We start from the raw sequence: 22,500 nt of genomic DNA on the forward strand, positions 1-22,500 counted from the left end.
GTAGAATATGTCATGCTTTTTTGAGATATGTGTGAGTTTTTGCAGTACAGTCGGGCTGTGAGGAATTTCTTATGACCCACCACTTATCGTGTCGTAAGCCGTTTCTTCCCCGAGTACATCCGAAGCGCCGCAGAAAAGACACCTTTGGGCCAGATTATTCTCCTCAGTCCAAATCATTTCCACTTGCCTACCGGGGCTGTTGGGAAGGGGGTGTCACTTCTGGGGTCGACTCTGTAGTTCAGCCACATTTATGACTGCATTAATCCAAAGCCAGAGTGCACACACATAGTACCAGAACCCCGGTCCACTGGGAAGGGGGGGTGGGGGAGTTGGCTGACCCACAGGGAGACGAGAGAGGCTGGGAGGTTACAGAGCTGCAAAGCGCACCTTTCTCTGACAGTCACCAAGTCTTCACAGCACAACGTCTGACAACTTTTGCTGTTCTAATGTGCCTCCACAGAAGCCATAAAATATGAATTATTCTCCATAACCCCAGACCCCCCTATGGAGTCACTTACTTAGAACCAAAGCCCTTTTATATGTTAGACCAGTGCCACCTCTCCCTCTCTCTCTCTCTCTCTCTCTCTCTCTCTCTCTCTCTCTCTCTCTGTTTCAGTTCCTTTGCTCCCTGTGTGCTGGTGACTTCCCTGAGTGACTCTGTGTTAATGGTGACTACGGTTTCTCTGCTGAGGAACCTCTCTGTGCAAACGCAGACACTTAACACAGACCTTCTGAACACTCCCCAACAGACAATCCTCATTTAGAGCGATTACTTAAGAGATTAGAGAATGGGAAAGAACTCTTTCTTTAGTCCAAGTGTGTTTTTAAGGTGTAAAAAAATATACAAAAGGAAAAAATCAGTGCAGATGTTTTACAGTGATGACAATTTACAATTGGGATTCATTAGCACAGGACAGAAACATGATATGGACTAGCTCTACAGACTCCACATATAGGAGAAGAAGTTGCATTTTGTTTTTTTATCAACTTTGACCTCTTTCTGCTTGTGTTTTCATAACACTACATATCTTTAGTGGAGTTTCTCTTTATTGATATGAATCTGAAGCTGTGTAATCATTTTTTTCAGGTGAGGAAAACACCTCAGTTCTCTTATTCAGCGCTAGAGGGTTAGAGAATCAGCAACTGTCGCTAAAACAGGACGGCAGACACAAATCACACTTCGCTTTCCTGCACTACTTGATCAGGTGGGGATCAGCGCTAAAAGGAATGAGTTTTCATGTATGAAACGAGAGAGAGAGAGAGAGAGAGAGAGAGAGAGAGATCGCATGTGCATGTGTGTGTTTGTGTGTGTGTGTATGCGTCACACAAGTAAAAAAGTAATTAATGTCTCCTGAATGTATATTGTTTTAAATCAAGGGCATCTGCCCCTGTGGTCTTTACAGCAGTACTGCCACAGCTGGGTTCTGTTGATGGGTTTTACACCCGCCGTCTACAGATACAGTTTCAGGGACCTTTTCAAATGGCGGCTTCTCAATATATAACTTTCTTAAACATTGCCAAAGTGTGCTATTTCTAATGCTTGGTTTTCAGTCCTGTGTGGATTGATATCACCATGGAAATATCACTCCCCTCTTTCTCTCTGTGTGTGTGTGTGTGTGTGTGTGTGTGTGTGTGTGTGTGTGTGTGTGTGTGTGTGTGTGTGTACCCATGCTGCTTTGCACCAAGCTGTTACAGCTGGGTGAGCACCAGCTACCTGTCCAATCCTAACACACATCTATTTTTGTGTGTGTGTGTGTGTCTGTGTCTGTGTGTGTGTGTGAGCTTATGTGTGACTACCTGTATGTGAACAAGTGAAAAAAACTTTTCTATATAGGCACAGACGTGGACACACACGATGAAAGAGTGGGCGTGGCCTCCAGTGAAAGCTTTCCTGTCACTACCGTGTGCTTGGAGCTCTGAGTTATGGCCTGTTGGTTTCCATCTCAGGAGATTCTCTATGAAACATGAAAACCAGATGTTTGTCTGTTGGGATTTTACTCCTCAAATTCATTTACGCTCTATTCTTTTTTCTAAGATAATGATTATCTCTCTATTAAATAAAATGGTTTTAAAAAATGACACATTGATGTCGCTATCATTAAATAATAGCAATGCAGTAATTAGAATTATAACAGTCATCTTATTAATGGTTCATTTCTTTTGTGTGAAGTAAGATCATTTATGTTGTAACAAAACATGAATTGGCTGATTCCTGCTAACAGTTTCTTTAATGTGTGTTGTTCTCCAGAGCCAATTTGACAAGAGAAGGCAAACTCTGTGACTAGCCAATGATCACAGAGAGAGCGAGAAAATGAGAATGAGAGATAATGAGGCAAGAAAGAGAGACGGAGCGAGAGAGAGGGAGAGAGAGAGAGATTTTGTCTGATTTTGTCTGATGACGGCTTTGCCTTCCCCACTCAGACGCTCTGATAATTTAAAACCGTCCAGCCGGACTTGGCGGATAAGAGGGCCCGGAACATTCAAATGAACAGCACGCCTGTGTGTGTGTGTGTGTGTGTGTGTGTGAGGGCAGACAGTAGGTTGGGGAACAGAGAGTTAAGTGGACCTGCACTTCATTAAGACGGGCTCTCCGGTGGTGGTGGGGGGTGGGGGTCATCTCAGAGGCTACCTGTCCGTGAGCTTTATTGAACCGACTACCCGTCATCTCCTCTCCAATACCAGCGAGTCCCTGGAGAATCCCAGCAGCTCAGCTACGGAGCTTGGCCACGAACCTGGCCTACAACATGAAAGCACCTCTTCATTTCTCTCTCTCTCTCTCTCTCTCTCTCTCTCTCTCTCTCTTTAGCTCATGAGACTCGACTCGCTCTTCCTTGACTCAGCCCTCATTGACTCTTGAAAGAAAAGGGGACACGGAAAGACAAAGAGAGATCGAGAGCTGGAGAACGAGTGAAGGAGAGAGAGAGGGAGGAGAGAAGAAAGGAGGTGTCTATGTTAGCCTCCTGACATGTAGCAGATGGAATGGTGGAGACCTAGCTTACACGAGGGTGCCGCGCAGATAAAAGTCGTCAAATGACACTCCAGGAATGCACGCTGGCATTCTGCACTGCTGCACTCGCACAGAACAAGTCACCACTGACAAGTACTGCCATCGCCGCCAAAATATTATGTAAAGTTCTCAAGTTGTAAAACTGCAAGGAATCTCACAGTGGCGAGGGAGAGACAGATATATGTGTGTGTGTGTGTGTGTGTGTGTGTGTGTGTGTGTGTGTGTGTGTGTGTGTAGAGAGAAAGGTTTTTTCACTCATATACTTCTGCTGATATCTTTTGCTTGCGTCCCTTAAGAAAGATGCTTGTGTGTGAGATCTGTTACGCTCCCACGAAACACCCCTAAATTCACCTGCCCAATCCAAACATGCCACATGTGAGCTATTTTTCACATTTTCTGAGTGTATTTTAAACCAATTATTACTATTACAAATATTACTGTTACTATAAAAATGTTACTGTTACTATTATTACTTTTACTCCAGTGAAAGGGCCAAAGTGTTAAATCACAAACACACACACACACACACACACACACACACAGAATGTGCACATGTCCCTGAACACATCAAAGACCATCACACAACTGGTTATTATCATTTCTAATATTGATCTGCAATTTCAGATCACTTGAAATGTCTTAATTTTGGGGGGGAGGGGGAGGGATTTTTTATTTATTTTTTGCTCTTCTTTTTTCTAAATGAAGCATTCTTGATATAGTGGATTTTCACCAAGTGATACTTTTGAGCCAGGGAGTATAATTTGGTGTGACTAAATATGAAAAACATTTCTTTTTTTTAGTTAAATAATATCTTGAACATTAGACACCATTATTTCTTAATGCATATTTGAAATAGCTCTGGTCATATTTGTTTTTAAAGTAATTGTGTTAAACTTTTTTTATATTTAAATAAATTAAACAGACTTCCCTTGAGGAGCAGACGAGGCCAAGAGGTTCTTACACGCTAAATTTTGTTCAGACCATCTGAACTGTGCGCGCACACACACTATACTGAAAATACAAAATCGTGAAGGTATCAGCAGCTCTAGAATAGTCTCTAAAAGATACTACACTATACTATGTGCTGGTATTTCAATGGAAATTTTGTTTAAAATAATCTCATTACTATTTACATTCGTTTTTATTCATGGGTATACCGTCTGGCAGCTTTGTGTGTATAGTTTTCGTTTGTTTGTTTGTTTGTTTGTTTGTTTGTTTTAAATACACATATTGTCGACAGAGTGATAAATCCTGACCGACAGACTTCTACACTAATCGTCAGGTAAAACTTAAGCACGCTCCTCTGGAGTTCACTTATCATTTGCTAGCGGGTAAAATGGGACGTGCCGGTAAATTGGTTTAAAACTTTAATCGTGATTGTTAAGTGCTCTTTTAATGCACCATCTGTAATGGCACTCGAATAAAAAAACACCTTTAAGCTCTACATGTTGGCTCGGGACACTGGAGCGCGAGGTCTACCGAATGATCCCACTCACCATTTCTGCATGTTGCATGTGGCACACTCTGGTCCTGGCGCTCGCTCGCGCGTCCTCCGAAGTCAGCTCTCGCCCTCAAGTGGGGGGACACTCTTCCTCCTCGCCTTCCCAAATCTCTGAAGCGATCGCGAACTTGAAGCTGTCCCCGCTAAACTGTTACGAGAGATCGCAGCGACAGCCCTCGCGCATCGCGAACTACGGCGCGCGGAGTCGCTCCTCTTCGCCTCCCACACGCCTCAAGGGTCATTAATTCACGCGAGCTGCCGTGCTGGAAAGCACGCGAAGACGCGCGCAGAGACGCACCGCGGTCGGCACTGTCCCCTGCACCGGACGGAGTCGCGGAGGCACGGCGCGCGGAGAGAAAGCGCTGACACAAAGGGGAGGGCTGTTCCGGCAGCCCTCGGCTCGTGCGGGAGAGGACAGCGTCTTCCCCACTCCGCGCTGCAGCTTCTGCTAACTCAGCTCTGCGCACTGCCGCTGCTGGGTCAGATGTAGGTGGCTCCCGTAAAGTTGGAGGTTTTTGGAGATCTGACAGGATTGTGCAGGCTGCTGCGCGCCTCCTGCGTGTAAGCTGAGTGAGCGCGAGCCTGGGGTCGAGCCGTCACGGTGTGGTGTCAGGGTAAAGAGTCCCATCTGCCCGTGACAATGAGCCAACTCCACAAACCCTACCCTGCAGACACGGAAAGCATGAGGCGCTCACACGCTTGCGAAACGCTGCACTTTTCCTGCGCCAGCCATTCTCATTACATCTCTATTGTCTTCGCTCCTGTGGCCGCTCGCAAAAAAGACGCAAGCCTAACACTGTTTTACGTTCAAACTCACGCATCGTTTAATGGACGATTTTATTTTATTTTTTTCGCATGTTGTTCCTTTAAACGATCCGGTTTTGTTTCATTTTTTAAACTGTTTATTTTGTAGAAATCCTGTTAGAATGCGACGCTGTTAGTTTTGTAATGTGTCTCATTTACACAGTCTAGTCCCCATAAGGCCCACATGCACCGTAGTATTTCACATGAAGGTGTTTCTCTTTCGCACGTACACGCACACACTCTCAACGTTTCTCCCTGTGCAATATTTCTTTCTATCTATCTATCTATCTATCTATCTATCTATCTATCTATCTATCTATCTATCTATCTATCTATCTATCTATCTATATATATGTATGTATATATATATATATATATATATATATATATATATATATATATATATATATATATATATATATATATATATATATATAAAATCTGTTAAAAGATGTGTTACTATGATACTGCTTTTCCATATTTTCTCCTCTTGTGTCACTCAGTAAGTCTGTAGGAAACTCTCATGAATGTTTCATTGTGCGCTTTTCCCCTCCTCGCGCTCAGCTCGCGGTCTGACTGAAGCATCTCTGGAGTGATAACTGGAAAGGCTCTTCTTCTGGACCGCGCGAGGCTCCGCGAGTCCCAAGGCAGTCATTTTGATCAAGTTGAGCGTCTACAAGCCCCGCTCACATGTTTGGTCAAGAGGTAAATAATAGATCAGGGATTAAACTTGTGTAGAATTCATTCCGGGATAACAAGCTACTTACTCCCTGGGTATGCACATGCATCTGGTGTCCAAGGCCATCAGAGAATAAACACCATATGCCCTGGTTGTTAGAGGGCTTAAATCGCTAATTAAATGAGATATTAGTGTATATCGCTCCACAAGCTACACAAAATAGAACAAAAAAAATTAATCCTTTTAAGAATGATGTGAAATGGAGCTATAAGTGTGGTGATGCAGACGGAGTTTTATTAAATCATTAAATCATATGGAGGTACTCCGGCCCTTATCAGGTAGTTCACATTTCGGTACTTAAAAGGAATGTTTCTTGTTTCTTTATTCCTTTGGGGTTGGGGGATTGAATTTGTGGCAGATATGTTTTTAAGTTTTCTCTTTAGAGCTCTCTGATGAAAACAGAGAGTAGTACGAGTAATAGCAGTAGTAGCCTAGTAATAATAATCATTATTATGAATATATTAGTAATAATATAACCATAATAAAAAAATAACAAGAATTGTTGTTATATCTGTTATTCACTCAGGAGTTGATATTTAACATTACTTTTAAATGACTCATCAATTTTAAACATGTACATACATTTCTGAGCATGCGTGCGTGCACGCACACACACACACACACACACACACACACACACACACACACACACACACACACACACACACACACATATACAGATACACACACACACACACACACCCACACACACACACCCACACCCACACACACACACACACACACACACACTCACTGGCTGCTAGGTATATCTTCTATCATTTTAAAGGGTGTACAGTAACCAACTGTGGTTGCATCTTTCAGTCCTCAGTTCTGAACACACAATCATTGTTAACTCAGTTGTCCTGATTTTTTTTTTTTAACAATTTGTAGTTCTTAAATGTTGTGCATTTGTTTAACATGACCGAACCTATTTACAAAATTAATCTTTAAACATTCTGACCTGTTTTTTGCTAAAACAGTCTACTCTGGCTTCATTCTGACAGCTACTTATATTTGCATGTGTATATATATATATATATATATATATATATATATATATATATATATATATATATATATATATATATATATATATATATATATATATATATATATACACATATATATATGCACACACCGGGTTCTTTGATTGTACTGCATAATATGGGAACAATTTGTTCAATTAAAGTTATTCATCAGGCGGCTCTGGTCTGCTGGGGAGGATCAGAGTTATGAACCCAGCAGTTCAGCTCCTTTATTTGCTGAAGAAAAACATGACATTAAAGAATCGAGCTCCGAGACGTCTGCGGCACAGTCCTCTGGCGGCCACCTGTGGAGGCCGAGTTCGAGTATTGGTTTATGTCAGATGGTGACAGGACCCTTTACTGATGTCTAATTACTCAAAGGCCAGTTGATGATGAGCTATTGAACGTTCCCCAGACCTGGGTCTTCTGGGACGGTCATTAGATGTCATAGCCCCCGTGTGTCTGCTCTATAAGGAGAGAGGAGAGATCTCCTTTATAGACGCGGAAAGAAAGGTCAAGCTGATGATGTCACAGGGTTGGGTGGGGGGCAGGGAAGACTTCGGCACTCCCCTCTCCATGACCTATGACCTTTGACTGTGTAAATGTTCAGTCCTTGTCCTTGAGTGACCTGGTTTTAGGTCAAGTAGGTTTTGTTGCATCCTTAAAGGTATATTCAGTAAAATAAAACTCAGTAAAAACATATTTTAAAAGTACTTTTGATCACAAAAAATGTACATTAATAGGCCTGGTATGTAATACAGAGACTAGAAGTTAAAATTTTAAATGGAAAATTGACAGTGATATGATCAATATGTGTCTATTGCCAAATGCAAAATAGTAATAGTAATAAAAAACTTTGAATCTTTGATGCTCTTTCATGAAAATGAATCGAGTGCTTCATCTTGGTTGAAAACAGTTAGATAAAAACATGAAACTAAATGTAAAAAAGCAAAAAAGTATGACAGTTGGTAACCTGTAAAGCCCAGAGTCTGCAGTGAGTCTGTAGTGTGTGTCTGTAGTAAGTCTGTAATGTGTCCAGTGAGTCTAGTGTGTGTCTGTAGTAAGTCTGTAATGTGTCTGTAGTGAGTCTGTAATGTGTCTGTAGTGAGTGTAGAGAGTCTGAAGTGAGTCTGTAGTGTGTTTGTAGTGAGTCTGTAATGTGTCTGTGGTGAGTGTAGTGAGTTTAAAGAGTGTAGTGTGTGTCTGTAGTGAGTGTAGAGAGTCTGTAGTGTGTGTCTGTAGTGAGTCTGGAGTGTGTGTCTGTAGTACGTCTGTAATGTGTCTGTAGTGAGTCTGTAGTGTGTCTGTAGTGAGTCTTTAGTGTTTCTGTAGTGAGTGTAGAGAGTGAAGTGAGTCAGTAGTGTGTTTGTAGTGAGTCTTTAGTGTTTCTGTAGTGAGTGTAGAGAGAAGTGAGTCAGTAGTGTGTTTGTAGTGAGTCTGTAATGTGTCTGCGGTGAGTCTGTAGTGTGTCTGTAGTGAGTGTAGAGAGTCTGTAGTGTGTGTCTGTAGTGAGTCTGTAATGAGTGTCTGTAGTGTGTGTGTAGTATGTGTAGTGTGTGTGTGCGGTCTGAGAGGATGGAAGTGTGTGGGTTTGAACAGCTCTATTGTCATGTGGGAGGTACACTGTCCAGCAGATCCTCCTCATCTCTCCCCTGCATGTGTGTGTGTTGTGTGGAGGAGTCACCACCTGCAGGAGGATCACTCCTCTCTCCTTTATCCCCCCGGGCACATGGGCTGAGTGTGCCCCCCCCAGCCACAGGACGCCAGCCTCCTATCATCAATCCCCTCATTATCTTTCAGCCCCGCCTGCCGAGGCTGCTGTGAAGGTCATCAGGCAGAGAGGCCGTGGATGTCGGGTCTCTCTGCACATCCCGGGACGCGGAGGCATCCGTGGAAGACGGGGTTCATGCGTGCGGATGCCGTAGCGCGTGATAGCTGCTCTGCTGGGCAGGAGGGACAGGATCACACTGCTGTTGGGTCACCTGACAGGCAGTCGGCTGCTCCACAGATAGGGCCTGAGTTTAGAGCTGGCCCGTCAGACACCATCAATGGCCCTCTGTCACAGACTGCAATCAAACATCCACATGAGTGTGGGGTTCACAAGGGCCTCGGGCTGAAAAAAAAAACTTTCCAAGAGAACTGTGTATCAAACACTGGGCAAAACATTTGTGGTCTGGTTTATAATTATCTGTTGTCCATATTAAGTGTATTTTGTGTATTTTCTATGTTTATGTCTTCTGTACTAAAGCATATCCATTCTAATGTATATGCTAAACTGAATCAAAAGCAGAATTTAGTTTAATTTAACTTTAATTAAGTTAAGCTTTTAAACTTGATATACATATAATATTTGACATTATAGATACTTTTCTGAAGTATTTCTGAAAAAGTGACTGTCCTAGCTAACAGGATAGCATAAAAGTATTAACAGAGTAGCAGTGAGTAGCTTCTATTATCTTGCGGTTTTTAATCTTAAAGTGTTTAATGTCACTTCAGTCTACAGTGTGGAGTCTACAGTGTGAAGTCTACAGTGTGGAGTCTGTAGTGTTGAGTCTACAGTGTGGAGTCTGCAGTGTGAAGTCTCCAGTGTGGAGTCTGCAGTGTGGAGTCTACAGTGTGGAGTCTACAGTGTGAAGTCTGCAGTGTGGAGTCTACAGTGTGGAGTCTGCAGTGTGGAGTCTGCAGTGTGGAGTCTATGCAGCCAGCAGGCCTGTATGTGGTACTGCAAGTAGAGAAGATTACAGTGAGTCTACAGTCACTAATACAGCACACCAGAACACTGGAAGGAGAGCTTGTTCTAGGGTTGCTGTGGTACAATTTTAGTAATAATTTGTAGAAACAAACTCAGAAATAGACAAACAAATAGATACATAAAAATAATAACCTTGATGTTTACATTTTCAGCTGCTTGTAATGCAGATGCTGAAACCTAAAGGTAAATTCAGTTAAACTCCTACACAGTAGTGCACATATCGAGCTATTTACTATAAACAAGATTCTCTTTTTTAAAAAGCATGTTTTTTGTCTAATAAGAACTATTATGGGCATTCTGTCTTCCAGACGTAGATTATGTCAGTCGTGTAGAAATACTGCACATATTATTGTTTTTCCTGCTCTGAGTTCATATCCTGGTATGAAGAAAGTGTGTGAGCACTCACTGATGAACAGATACCCTGAGGCCCAGTCTATGCTGTCATCATGATGCAGTGCCAAGCCTGCCTGTGGCACAGAGAGACGCCCGGATCGCTCTCAGCCAGCTTTAGACGGAGAACAGAGACATCAGAGCAGGGGAGTGTGTGCCGCCTCACAACATCTGAGCTGCTCCTTCCCGTTCAGTTGTGACACTTTGTCTAAGCTGAGCTCCAATTCCCACCGGTCACGGTCGCTTGTACAACTGGTGTTCTTCAAAGCAACCTGCTTGTACCTGGTTAGCGCATGGTAAAGCTCTGCTTCAATGAGCCACCCCCTGCCACACACACCCAAAGTGCAGGAAATCAAAGAAACAGAGAAGAAGAGCAGAGTCCTCTCGCCTGGGGCGGGCGGGGGGGTTGCGGAGAAGTTCACGGATCCTCAGTGGAGTGCCACTTTCTCTGCACTCCCTGCTGGGGGCTTGTCGCAGCATTCCTGAATCCTTTATTCTGCAGGCTGCTGAAAATCCTTTGCCGCTCTCTGCTGTGACACGGAGCATGAGGCAGCGCTGAGCCAAAACACGATGGATTGTCACGGCATGGATTAGGGCAAAGATCCGGGACAACTGCTAGTCGCTCGATGAGAAAGAAAGGAGTCCCGACTGGAGTGTGACATCGTCTCTGCCGTCCCTGGCATGGAATCTCAGATCAGTTGTCTCAATTGTCACTTCAGTAGAGTCTGTACAGAAGCCTAGCACTTAACACCATCCATCCTTCCTCTGTGAGACGTGTCCTAGTAACTGTCTAAATGCAAATGATGAAAGAATAAAGCGAATCAAAAGGCAGAAGTGGTGGTGAAGCAGAGACTTGTAAACGATTGTCCTAATGCAGGAACTGCTTCTGTGGAGAGATTAAAGGAGAGAGAAGACCTGAGTGATTTACGCACTCCAAATTCACTCTGATCTGTAATAACCTGTCATTAAGTGAACAACCATGAAACACATAAAAGAGGTTTAAATAAAAGAGGTTTAAATAAAAAAGGTTTAAAACTCCAGAAAGATATTTACTGCAAGTACTGATGCGGTGACATACTGCATATAAACTATGGTCACGTCTGTGCAAGTGACACAAGTTCAGGTAATTTTCCTCTAACGGGTTTTTTTACCTGTGAAGGTGTAGTGAAGGTTTTAAAAAGAATCAAATTATTAGCAAAGCTTGGTTATTTAATGTAGAATCAAGATCCAATTAAAGCCATTAAATAATCAGACAATTCCTGTTCCTGTGTCTCTGGAGTATAAAGGATGGCTGTACTACAGGTGCACCAAGACAGCTATTAAAACACTGGAAAACTCCCTTTTCACATATTTATGTCAGTCCATTATATAAAACCACAAGTTTAGTCACTAAACCTAAACCTTAACTGAAAGCAAAAATAGTCTTTCCACTTCAAAAATTTACATTTACAACATTTGTTAGATGTCTTTGTCCAGAGAGACTTAAGTACACTGTGGTGTGATAATGGATAAGACAAGGCATACAGTTATTATTCTCAATGAAATTCTTAATTATTTCAATGCACACAAATAAGGCTGCGTTACACTGGGCTGTAATCTCTGTTATGCTGCGTTACAGCTTCCAGTGCTTTGAGGCTGAGAGCAGCACATGTTGCAGTAGTGACTGCTGGCCAGTCTCTGAAGGAAACCGTAGCAGGGTCAGCGCGCGCATGAACAATCACTTTCGGGAGGGCTGACTTTACACCGTTGGCAGTAAATAAAGGGCTTTGTTGTGAACAGTGGGGAAGGAAAAGGCTGATTCACAAGTGCCATGTGTCTGCTCCACTAACAGGAGCAGATGGCGCATGTTAGTAGCCGGTCTGCAGCCTCTGAAATCACAGCTGAAATGAACACTGTAATGAGGCGCTGCCCGTGGGTCAGGGCTCTGCCCAATCACAGTGCTAAGGCGGTGGAGTCCTTCTGCACCAGGAGACTTTGAGCACACGACCAGTGGCCTGTTGTGCCCTCAGCCCTTTTAGCCTGTTTTCGAGGTCCTATACATCTGTGCTTGCGGATTTTGTTGTGTTTGGATACTAGTTGTTGGACACGGTGTTCTCTCTCTCTCTCTCTCTCTCTCTCTCTCTCTCTCTCTCTCTGTCTCATTTTTTGTTGTTTTCTATTGGCATGTTTCTGTTGCTGTTTTCTGTAGCATAAAAAATAAAAATATTAAACACTATTATATTGCAGTAAGCATTACATCTATAATTGTTCAGTCGATAGACAGACAGACAGACAGACAGACAGACAGACAGACAGACAGACAGACAGACAGACAGACAGACAGACAGACAGATAGATAGATAGATAGATAGATAGATAGATAGATAGATAGATAGATAGATAGATAGATAGATAGATAGATAGATAGATCCAACCAGTTAGTAACTACAAATCCCACACATCTCAGACTGAACTGTCGTATGTCTTCGAATATGCTGTGAAATGTCGCAAACGGAGTCATTTCCGCCAAATGCGGAAAACGGCGCGTTTGTTTGAAAGAGTCGACGGACAGTTATTGAACAGCGATTGTTTACTATATAAAATAAGTTTAATACTATCTGAAAATATATTTTAGTCCTTAACTGAAGTGTCCTTCAGCAATGTTAGTACTTCGGGAAAGGAGTTTTCTATAATCGCGTTTTCTATTCAGATTTGTAGCCCTTGACAACCGTATCCAGGGACATGTAAGTAAAACCCACTTATCCTGCTAGCTTAGCTAGCCTAGCTAGTCAAATGCACAATTAGTTGACAAGTGTTTTTAAATTAGCTCACGGTTTCAGTTCCCATTTATCCTATTCTATTCGAGGATTAGTGAACCCTGGCGGTTAGCTGACATTAGTGAACACAGGTTTTGTCAACAAAGCATTTTAAAAATTTTCAACGAACCTAGTGTTAGCCAGCTGGCTAGCAGGTAATGAATCGCGTCAGGACCACAAGACGGAGAAGGTTAGAAACACCGAGTCACCGAGGTTTGGTGGCGAGGTTAGATAGCTACCCTACCCTAAGCTACCCTACCTTACCTATCAGTCGTGGCGAGGTTAGATAGCTACCCTACCCTACCCTACCCTACCTATAAGTTGTGATGGGGTTTGGTGGCGAGGTTGGCTACCTGTCTGGCTACTCCGTCTGCCTGGTTCAACGAGGTTAGCTAACCTAGTTCTGCCATGCCCTCATTTCACAGCTCGACCATGGACTCCGAAGACAAGCAACGAGTTTTACTTCTCCAAGGAGAAATTAAGAGCCTGAGCGAAGAGCTCGTTCAGTGTCAGGTAAGGAAACGCATTGGACACATTACTAACGATGCCTTGTGTAATGGTATAATAGGAGAAATCACACAACTAACTTACTACGTTACTCTGTGCATCATGAAAGGTGTGTGTCTAGTATTTAAACTCGTAGGACAATGAGTTTTTAATATCTTGGTGACCATTAGTGGAAATCCCAACTTCATTAATGGATAAGAAATGTGATTTTGCATAGCATGTTTATAATAGTGTATTCCAATATTCCAATTCCTACTGACCAGAATTGGTGTTCGGACACTGAGCTGCCTTTCCAGTTTTGTAATAATGCTTGAGCCAAGATAAGTACATTAAAGTGAACCAGAAACAGCAGCACAGTTGTTTAGTGTATGCTTTGACCTGCACTAAATAAAATCTGTATGATCTTCATCCTCACCACTATTGTCTTAGTTATCATCCAGGTTGTGCAGTCTGTGTAAACTTTGTACCAGCCAGTTTCCGTTCAAGACCCTGATCGCATGTGTTGGACTAACCATTCACAACCCACCATGGTGTTTAATGATTCTGCTGGTAGCACCCATGTGTGGTTACCTATGGCCAAGTGACTTGAACACGCTAAACATAAACTTTTTTTGCTTTGTGTAGTTTACAGACAATGGCCTGCACTGACTAAATGTCCATGTCTACACAGTTGTCTCTATTGCAACTTCCGCTTCTCCATAGAAAGCACATAACCCTACCCTGTTTGCTGATGTCATGTTACTCTGTCACCAGGATCTGTATATGTACTTAATGTGTATTTTCTGTATTCTGCACTTTTCTCTTCTGTTGTGTTATGTCACTGTATTGATGTGTGTTGCACCATAATCCAGAAGAAACCATGCCAATCCAATGCACACTAGATATGTGTAGGAATGACAAGTAGACTTGATTGTGTATTGTTTAAATGACCTTATACGACACCTAAGATTTGTAACAAAATGTGGAAGTAAAAATAAACACTGAACTTGTTCTTTCAGTTACGCCACTTTAAAAAAGTGAATGTATGTAATGTTTATTGCAGACACCTACAAGTCTTTAGTTACTAAGCAGACACAATACACTGTGTACTATTGTTTGGCAAGTTGTATTTTTGAGGATTAATTTTATTACTGAACAACTACAGTGCTCTGTCAATCCAAAATATTAAAGAAAGTTAGTGAGGTTTTGGCTTTCTTAGAAGAATATCTATGTGTGTATAATTATTGGGCAAATATTAGTGTGCAGAATTATGCAACTAAATGAAAAATGTAATTTTCCCATCTCACCGTTAAAGTGAGAATAATAAACAAACAACTCAAAATTTACAAATGAACATTTGACATTAAAAAAAAAATAATAAAAAAAATCAGTGGCCAATATAGCTGCCCTTCTTTTCAATAACAGTTTTAAGCCTTCCATTCATGTAGTCTGTCAGTTTCTTAATCTGCTGACTGTCAACTTATTGTGCAGCAGCAACCACTGACACTGTTCAGAGAGCTGAACTGTTTTCCTTCACTGTATATCTCCCGTTTAAGAAGGGCCCACAAGCTCTCAGTAGGGTTTAGGTCAGGTGAGGAAGGGGGCCATGTCATTATTCTTTCATCTTTAAGGCCTCTACTACCTAGCCAAGCAGTGAAGTACTTCATACATGGATGGAGCATCGTCCTGCATAAAAATCATGGTCTTCTTGAAAGATGCAGACTTTTCCCTGTACCACTGCTTGAAGAAAGTGTGTTTTAAAAACTGGCAGCAGGTTTGGGAGTTGATTTTGAGTCCATCTTCAACCCAAAAAACTAGCTCATAATAATGCCAGCCCACAGCAGTACCCCACCTCCATCTTGCTGGAGTCAAAGTGGAGGTCTGTGCCTGTTACTGATCCAGCCACAAGCCGTCCATCTGGTCTGTCAAGAGTTAAATGTTGCCTCATCAGTCCATAAAACCTTTAAAAAATCTGTCGTCAGCTGTTTCTTGGTCCAGTCTTGACATTTCACCTTGTGTCTTGTTCAGTGGAGGGTTTTTTCACGCTCCGTTACCTTGGCCATGTCTCTGTGTACTGAACACCTTGTACTTCTGGGAACTCCGGGTAGGTTGCAGTTCTAGAATATGACAGCACTGGAGGATAAAGGGTTCCTGGTTGCTTCACGTTTGATTCTTCTCAAATCTTTGGCAGTTAATTTGGATCTTTTTTCCTCATCACGTTTCTTGTGACTGTTTGCATCAAAGCCTTTGATGGTTCTGTGATCACGCCTCAATATCTTAGCAATGTTAAGAGTGCTGCACCGCTCTAGCAGACTTTTTACAATTTTAGTCAGTTAAATCTCTTTTTTGGCCCATTTTGCCTGAGGAAAAGAAGCTGCCTAATAATTATGCACACCTTCATTTAGGGTGTTGCTCTCCTTAGGCCACACCCTCCCTCATTACACACTTACACATCACCTGATATATTTAAATCCAATAAGCATTCAAGTTTATATAGTGTGGAGTTGGAAAATATGCATAAAAATGATATGGTCAAAATACTCTCTTGCCTAATAATTGTGTACACAGTGTAAGACCAGAAAACCCCTCACACTCTAAGGGGCACTCCACCCAAGATCCAGAAAGGTGTAAGATCTGCCCAGGATGAGACATGAAACATCTGTGAATTCGTCTAAGCAATGGCCCTCACAGAGCTGATGTGGGAGTGCCTCACTCAAATGGGCGACGTGGTCACCGTGGAAGCAGAGGAGGTGCCATGGGGATAAGCCCCTCCCTCCATGGAATGTACCACCGACAGATAGCAGGGGTTGCTGACATAAGACAGTCCTACTAATGGTTGGGGATGGCGGGACAGAAGGACAGCACAGAGGTGCTAATCACGGCAGCACTGAGCACTGCAGACTGTGCAAAGGAGACTCTGAGACCTTCCAGTACCTAGTAGCAGGATGCAAGTTTCTGTCAGGGTAAATACACACCGAGAGACGCAACCAAGTGTCAGGGATTGTTATTGGAACGTACACAATGAGTTGGACACTCTCAGGTCCAAGTGGGTGGAACCACAGAGAGTGGTGGTGAACAGCAAGGGAGATAAACAGACTGGTAAACAAGTGAGAATTGGAATGGCGAACGAGATTGGGAAAACTGCACGAGGTGGTAGCCGTGGCAGCCCTCTGTGAAGGAAGGTCCAGACAAAGGTAACGTGAGAAGTCGGAGGAACAAGCAGGACTGAAAGAAGAAACAGAAGTTGGCCCATGGTTGTCCCGGGGTTATGACCCCTCAGCTGGAGGGTTGCCTCCAACAGATCCCAGGAATGACGATACCAATCTCCGTGCAGAAGAGCGCAATCCTAGGAACGGCGAAAATACCGCACCGCAACACCACACACACCCACACACACCTTCAAACTCCAAGGCCAAAAAGGGGCTATACGACCACCCACTGGAAGATTGTCTGTCTTTCCATCCATCCTTCCATCCATCCAGCCGCCCACCCGCTTCTTTCATAAGTCTGCAGTAATTAGGTTCTGAGTGTGACTGGCACATCGGTTTTCTTTAGCCTGCAGGGCACATTTGACTGTTCTTCCCCTCATCCTGTCATTTAATGACAAACCTTATTTTTATTTTAAAGGCTCAAGCTTAAATTTTATTAATGCATATAGTTTGATACTCTTGTCCACTTGATGGCCATTAACTGCAAAATGTTTCTGGCGGACCAGTGATTTATCAGAGATTTATAGCATTATGTTATTAATATGTGGCCGAATATCGATATGCCGCAAGAACACTCATTCAGTTTTATTTCATGGTTGTCTTTTTAACATAAATAATTGATCAATAAGACTCTTTTAGCATGTCTTCAAATATTGGGACTGTGAAGTCCATGTGATGTAGATCACATGCAGCTCTGCGACCTGACGCAAAACGTTTCTTCTTTCTCCTTGTCTTTTTTTTTTAAACTAAGGAGATGCGGTTGGATTAAACGCTAGTGAACATAGCGCCTGTGTGAAGTCTGACTCTTCTTTTAAAATTTGTCTTTACATGTGTTGAAGGTGCAGGGTACCTCTTCATTTCCACACATCTGCGCCTCTACTTTGTATGTTCAGCTTACGACCTACCAAGGTCTGCCTGCACCATTTACTAAATAATTGATTAGACAATTTTGAATAGGGTTTAAAATTCATGTACTAATTGGACACCAGCAGGTTCTCAGGGGAATTATGACTTTTATCTTATGATGATGTGGACATAATTTACAGAAATTTTATTTAATGTCGATTTGGTATAATTCTGTCTATTTAATGTCAGAAAATGTAGTTTTTAGATGTCTCTCATTAAATGTAATGCAGCTTAAAAATATTTGAAAGACTTTTTTCTAGACAATTTGAATTGGAAATATTTTAAAGCATGCCTCTCACGACCCCTTCTGTCATAACTTTTCACTTTTTCTTCCATGAGGTAGTCAGCAAGCACACATGCCTCTTGCCTGCTCCTGCCTGCCTGGGTCTGCGTGATTGCTGACCCCCACTCAGTTAGTCCCATTAACTCACCCAGGAACAGAGTTTGTTTTTCTCTCTCCTAAATCATCCATAGGCACTAACATGTGTGACGAAGGGGAGGCCTACTCAAATCCAGCCTTGGTTGTGGGCTAATTTAGCAAGTTAGCTGGATAACATTGAATTAAACATTGCCCAATTGGCTCGTGAGAGAGAGCTAAAGCTAAATCCTGATCAGGCAGGTTTCAGATCAGAAGTACTTGGACATGACTGAAGGTTCAGGAATGTCAGATAGCAAATCCCAGACATGTTCAGGAGTCAGTGTTTGTTATATTCTGTCAGACTAGCAACCTTGGATGTGGATACAACTAATCTATCACTCTCAGAACTCAGAAATATATTTTATATTGATATCAATCAATATATTGAACATTTTTAAAGTGGGAAGAAAAGACACACAAGTTTTTTTTATTTCTCTCTTAATTGTGAAATGTTTTGTTTGCTTGTTGGTTTGTTTAAACAGGCAGATAAGGAGTTTGTCTGGTCCCTCTGGAAGCGTCTCCAGGTTGCCAATCCAGACCTGACCCAGGCAGTGAGTTTGGTGGTGGAGCGGTGAGTTGGTTCGTCCTGTCGCCCTCTTCTCACTCGGCCTGCGTTCTTCTTCACAGGAACCTGTTTTTCTTGGGCAGCACTGGTATCATTATGCTACATGCCTAAGTCTCAGGCTTGAGAGCTGCATCTACGAAGAATTCTCAGCCCTGCAGGTCTGAGGCCCAAAATCCCCAGATCGCAAGCTGCGTGCAGTGCTGGTGGGCATGAGGAGTTACGCAGGGGTGTGTGCGCGGTGCATTCGCCGTTTCTGTGAGGTTATAAGGGAATGGAGAGCAGAAGCCTCGCTAAGCCTTCTTATCCTCCGCAGATCTGCCCAGCCACAGAAGCACTCTAATGAAAAGGTGTTTGCTCTCTTCCCACCCTGAGCCAAGGGGGGGGGAGAGAGAGGAAAAACCCCCTCAGTCGAGCACCCCTTTTTACGGGATAAACAGTAGATTAAGTTGAGTAAGGTGACCCGCAACGGGGAGTGTTGAGCTACAGCAGTGGCATGGGAACGGATTGGAAAAGAGGCCTCCTTCGCAACGCAGCTGCAGTCTCCCGTGATTGGCATGCGCACGACTGACCCGCTATCTCCTGCAGAAAGGGCGTTTTAAGACTTTTGCTTTTTCTCTGAAGTGCATCCAGACGGTGATTTAAACCTTATGGGTGTGGGTCATTGGCAGGGCCTAGCACATGAGGTGATGCTTCAGCAAAATAAAAAACATTTATTAATGATTTGTGAGTCTCTGTCTGCCTTTAGAAGGTTTTGTTAGGTTCCCGAACGTTGCGCTGTTTCACAGGATGGAAAAAAAGTGCCTTTCTCGCTTCAAGAACAGGAGGAACCAGAAAGTATTTTAAAGCCCCCCACTCAAACAGCGTAGCGGCCTATGAATCTCCAGCCCCCCATGCTGCTTAGAGACTCCCTCCACCGGCACATGCAGCAAGGCATGCTGGTCCTCAGAGGCCTGGCAACCTGCACGCTGCAGCGAGCGCACGCACATCAACATCCCTCCGCACGGCGTATCGACATGATAATTGCGTTGCCTCCACTCAAGCGTTTACCCGTGCGGGAATTCCGGATGGTCTTGTAGCAATTGGATGGTTGGCTTGGGACGTAGTTAACATCACCAGGGTTACAAGGTAGCGGCGCTCGGAGGAGGGCAGGAGTTGTGTTGGCGGGCCTCGGGAGGGAGCATGAAAGCTGGAGCCGGTGAAGACGACCATCCCCGGCTGACTGGCAGCCGCTGGAACAAAGCAGCCTTTTCTGGAGCTGGTTTTGTCTCGGGCCTCCCTGAGTGAGAGCGCAGAGAGCATAGAAGCTTCGACGACGGCCCGAGACGCGCAAGCTTGGTTTTTGATGTCCGGGTAATTACAAGTACCTGGGGAGGAGCGTTTCTCCTCCACAGATGCTCTATAGAGAGCCCCAGGGACTCTGGGCACTTTACAAAAGCATCCATGCCTGTCCCTAACCCCCCCCCCCCCCCTCGCCTGATAGGCTGGGTTTCAACTCTAAGTGCTCACCAATCCCAATCGCATCGCACTGAAGGACCACTGGCTGTCCTAAATGTGCCAACTTTAAAATGTTTCAGGGGCTGCAGTAACTGATGCTGGTTGGGTCGGTGGCGTCACGGCTGTTGAGGAGTGCGTCTTCCCCTTGCCATGGCTCCTGATTGTTTTATAGGGGCCCTGAGTGTGTCTGCCACGTTTCAATTCAGAACAGTACAGGCGTTGATTCTGTGACTTGGAGCACAGAGAGCAGATTTAGTAGGACACTTTATGCCACGCAAGGCGTGTCTACAGAGTAGCTGTCTGGCACACACCATGCAGTTTAGCATTAGTGGGAGATAATTAGCATTAGCATTAGTGTGAAATTATTAGCATTAGTGGGCTATTATTAGCACTAGTGGGAGATTATTAGCATTACTGGGCTATTATTAGTATTAGCATTAGTGGGAGATTATTAGCATTAATGGGCTATTATTAGCATTAGCTGCCACGGTGGTGTGCTACAATCATTTATTTTTACTTTAATAAACTGTGATAAAGGTATTAAATTGATACTCAATCATTCGTGTTCATTAAAAATCATTTCTAATTGATCTTACTGTGTTCTCTCCGTTTCTCTCTTTCTCTTTTTCTTTCTCTTTTCATCTCAGTGAGAAGCAGAAAGCCGAGGCCAAAGACAGGAAAGTTCTAGAGATCCTCCAAGCCAAAGATTACAAGATTCAGGCGCTAGAGCAGGTACTGTGGCATCTTCTCCGCATGCACCAGGCAGTGGTGGCTCAGGAGTTAAAGGTACTCAACTAACCCCACCACCATCAATTTTCTCATGTTGGGCCCCTGAGCAAAACCCTTAACCCTCAATTGCTCAAAACCCTCAAAGTTGTATTCAGTCATAATTGAGTCGCTCTGAGTCAGCTAAATGCAAATTACCTATAAATGTCTTATTCACTTTTGATGTTAAAGGATGTATATGAGATTCTGCCTCTCCTCTGGTAGATGTAAGTATACACACACACACACCTAGAGTTAGCGGTATGCCAAAGCACCATTTCTCTCTTTAATAAGCATCTCTGACTGTTTGATAGATGAGCTGGTATGGCAGCTAATGATGAAACTGTGTTGTTAATTCACCTTTAATCATGGCTGTTGAATGCAGCATCTGTCAGCCTGCTTCATTACACACGCACGCACACACACACTTGCTCCCGGTCTCCCCCTGAGACTACCTCTGATGCCATCAGGCTGTGTAATGCATTTTGTCCAGCTGTACTCATCTCTCATCTAAACACACATTTAGCAGATCAAATGAGAACCTGAACGCCAGCGTTCAACCCACTGTCCTGCTGTCACAACTGTCCGCTTGTACGCGGCTCGTTGTGTTTAAATGAGACGACAGTGTTGATGTTGTCCTTTATGTGTCTTGATCGGTCCATCTCTGAGTTACTCAGGTTCCCATGCTGTACAGTCCGTTGGTCTGGGATCTGATCCCAGGCCAACCTGGTTCTGCCCGCTCCGAACCGCACGGCAGGTGTGCCTGCCCACAGTCTGGCCCCTAAAGCACCACATTTCATCCAGGACTCAGATCCTGAGGCTTGGGCACTGTCGCAGTCTGAATGTTGATTTTCAAAGCACTCGACCAGAAAGGTGCAAATGAGCGCTGGGGCGTTCCTGTGATGCGTTGCCCTCGTGCGCTTTGATGTATGACTTCTCCACATCTCTCCATGCTTCTCCTAAGCTGAGATAACGGCCATAGAGCACTGTGAATAAAATTTGGCCATTAAAAGTTGTGAGACTCATTAGCGGCAAGGATTCTGGGTACTGTCCTCCAGACCACTGGCATCTATCATCTCCTCCAAAATTGGCACCAAACTAACCCAAATGGTGATTAATTACTTTTTCCCCTCCTTGGCCGTGTGATGGTCGGCTAAATCCAGCCTCTCCGACACAGTTACCGCAGTAACTCTGACAGCCTCTCCTCCCTTCCCTCTCCTTACGTTTGTGTAACATAATTAGCTTTCATTTTTGAGTTGCATTGGGAATTTCTAATGCTAATCTATCTGTCCTAGACATCTTAACTTCTTTAAACCCTTTTTCCTACCAATTGAGCACTGCTGGGGTTAAGGCTGTGTTTGCTTCCCTCATTATCAACGTTTTGAATGGAGCTCCACTTGCAGTGCAAATCTCTATTAAAGCTGCGTTCTTGCATGGCGCACTGTCCGAGGTGCAAATCCGCTATCTGGAAAGATTCAAGTGATTTCCCTCAACATGGCAATTAATTGTGTCCCAGAGCACTGTGTTATTTTTCAAATATCCATAGCCAGCTAGGGCTTAGCCCAACAACCGCGCCAAGCAGGCTGCATCTGTAGAGTTCCAGCTGAAGTAGGAGAGTGTGTGTGTTTGTGTGTGTGTGTGTGT

The 22,500-nt window shown here is 43.5% G+C and overlaps 2 protein-coding genes across 3 annotated transcripts in view; one reads left to right on the forward strand and one right to left on the reverse strand.

Annotated features, from left to right (window-relative positions):
- The window catches only part of bnc2 (basonuclin 2), a 161,189-nt gene extending 156,085 nt beyond the window's left edge, over positions 1 to 5,104 (reverse strand). For both annotated transcript variants that reach the window (XM_035531732.1, XM_035531733.1), the window contains exon 1: positions 4,504 to 5,104. In XM_035531732.1, coding sequence (XP_035387625.1) covers positions 4,504 to 4,521 — 18 coding nt within the window. In that variant the 5' untranslated portion in view covers positions 4,522 to 5,104. The remainder of the gene's footprint in view (positions 1 to 4,503) is intronic.
- A 7,971-nt stretch (positions 5,105 to 13,075) lies between these two features.
- cntln (centlein, centrosomal protein) overlaps positions 13,076 to 22,500 on the forward strand; it is a 93,640-nt gene continuing 84,215 nt past the window's right edge. Inside the window, exons 1-4 of the mRNA XM_035531883.1 lie at positions 13,076 to 13,203; positions 13,439 to 13,526; positions 18,515 to 18,603; positions 20,739 to 20,823. Coding sequence (XP_035387776.1) covers positions 13,172 to 13,203; positions 13,439 to 13,526; positions 18,515 to 18,603; positions 20,739 to 20,823 — 294 coding nt within the window. The 5' untranslated portion in view covers positions 13,076 to 13,171. The remainder of the gene's footprint in view (positions 13,204 to 13,438; positions 13,527 to 18,514; positions 18,604 to 20,738; positions 20,824 to 22,500) is intronic.

Source organism: Electrophorus electricus, chromosome 11, assembly GCF_013358815.1.
Source record: "Electrophorus electricus isolate fEleEle1 chromosome 11, fEleEle1.pri, whole genome shotgun sequence".
Classification (NCBI taxonomy): domain Eukaryota; kingdom Metazoa; phylum Chordata; class Actinopteri; order Gymnotiformes; family Gymnotidae; genus Electrophorus; species Electrophorus electricus.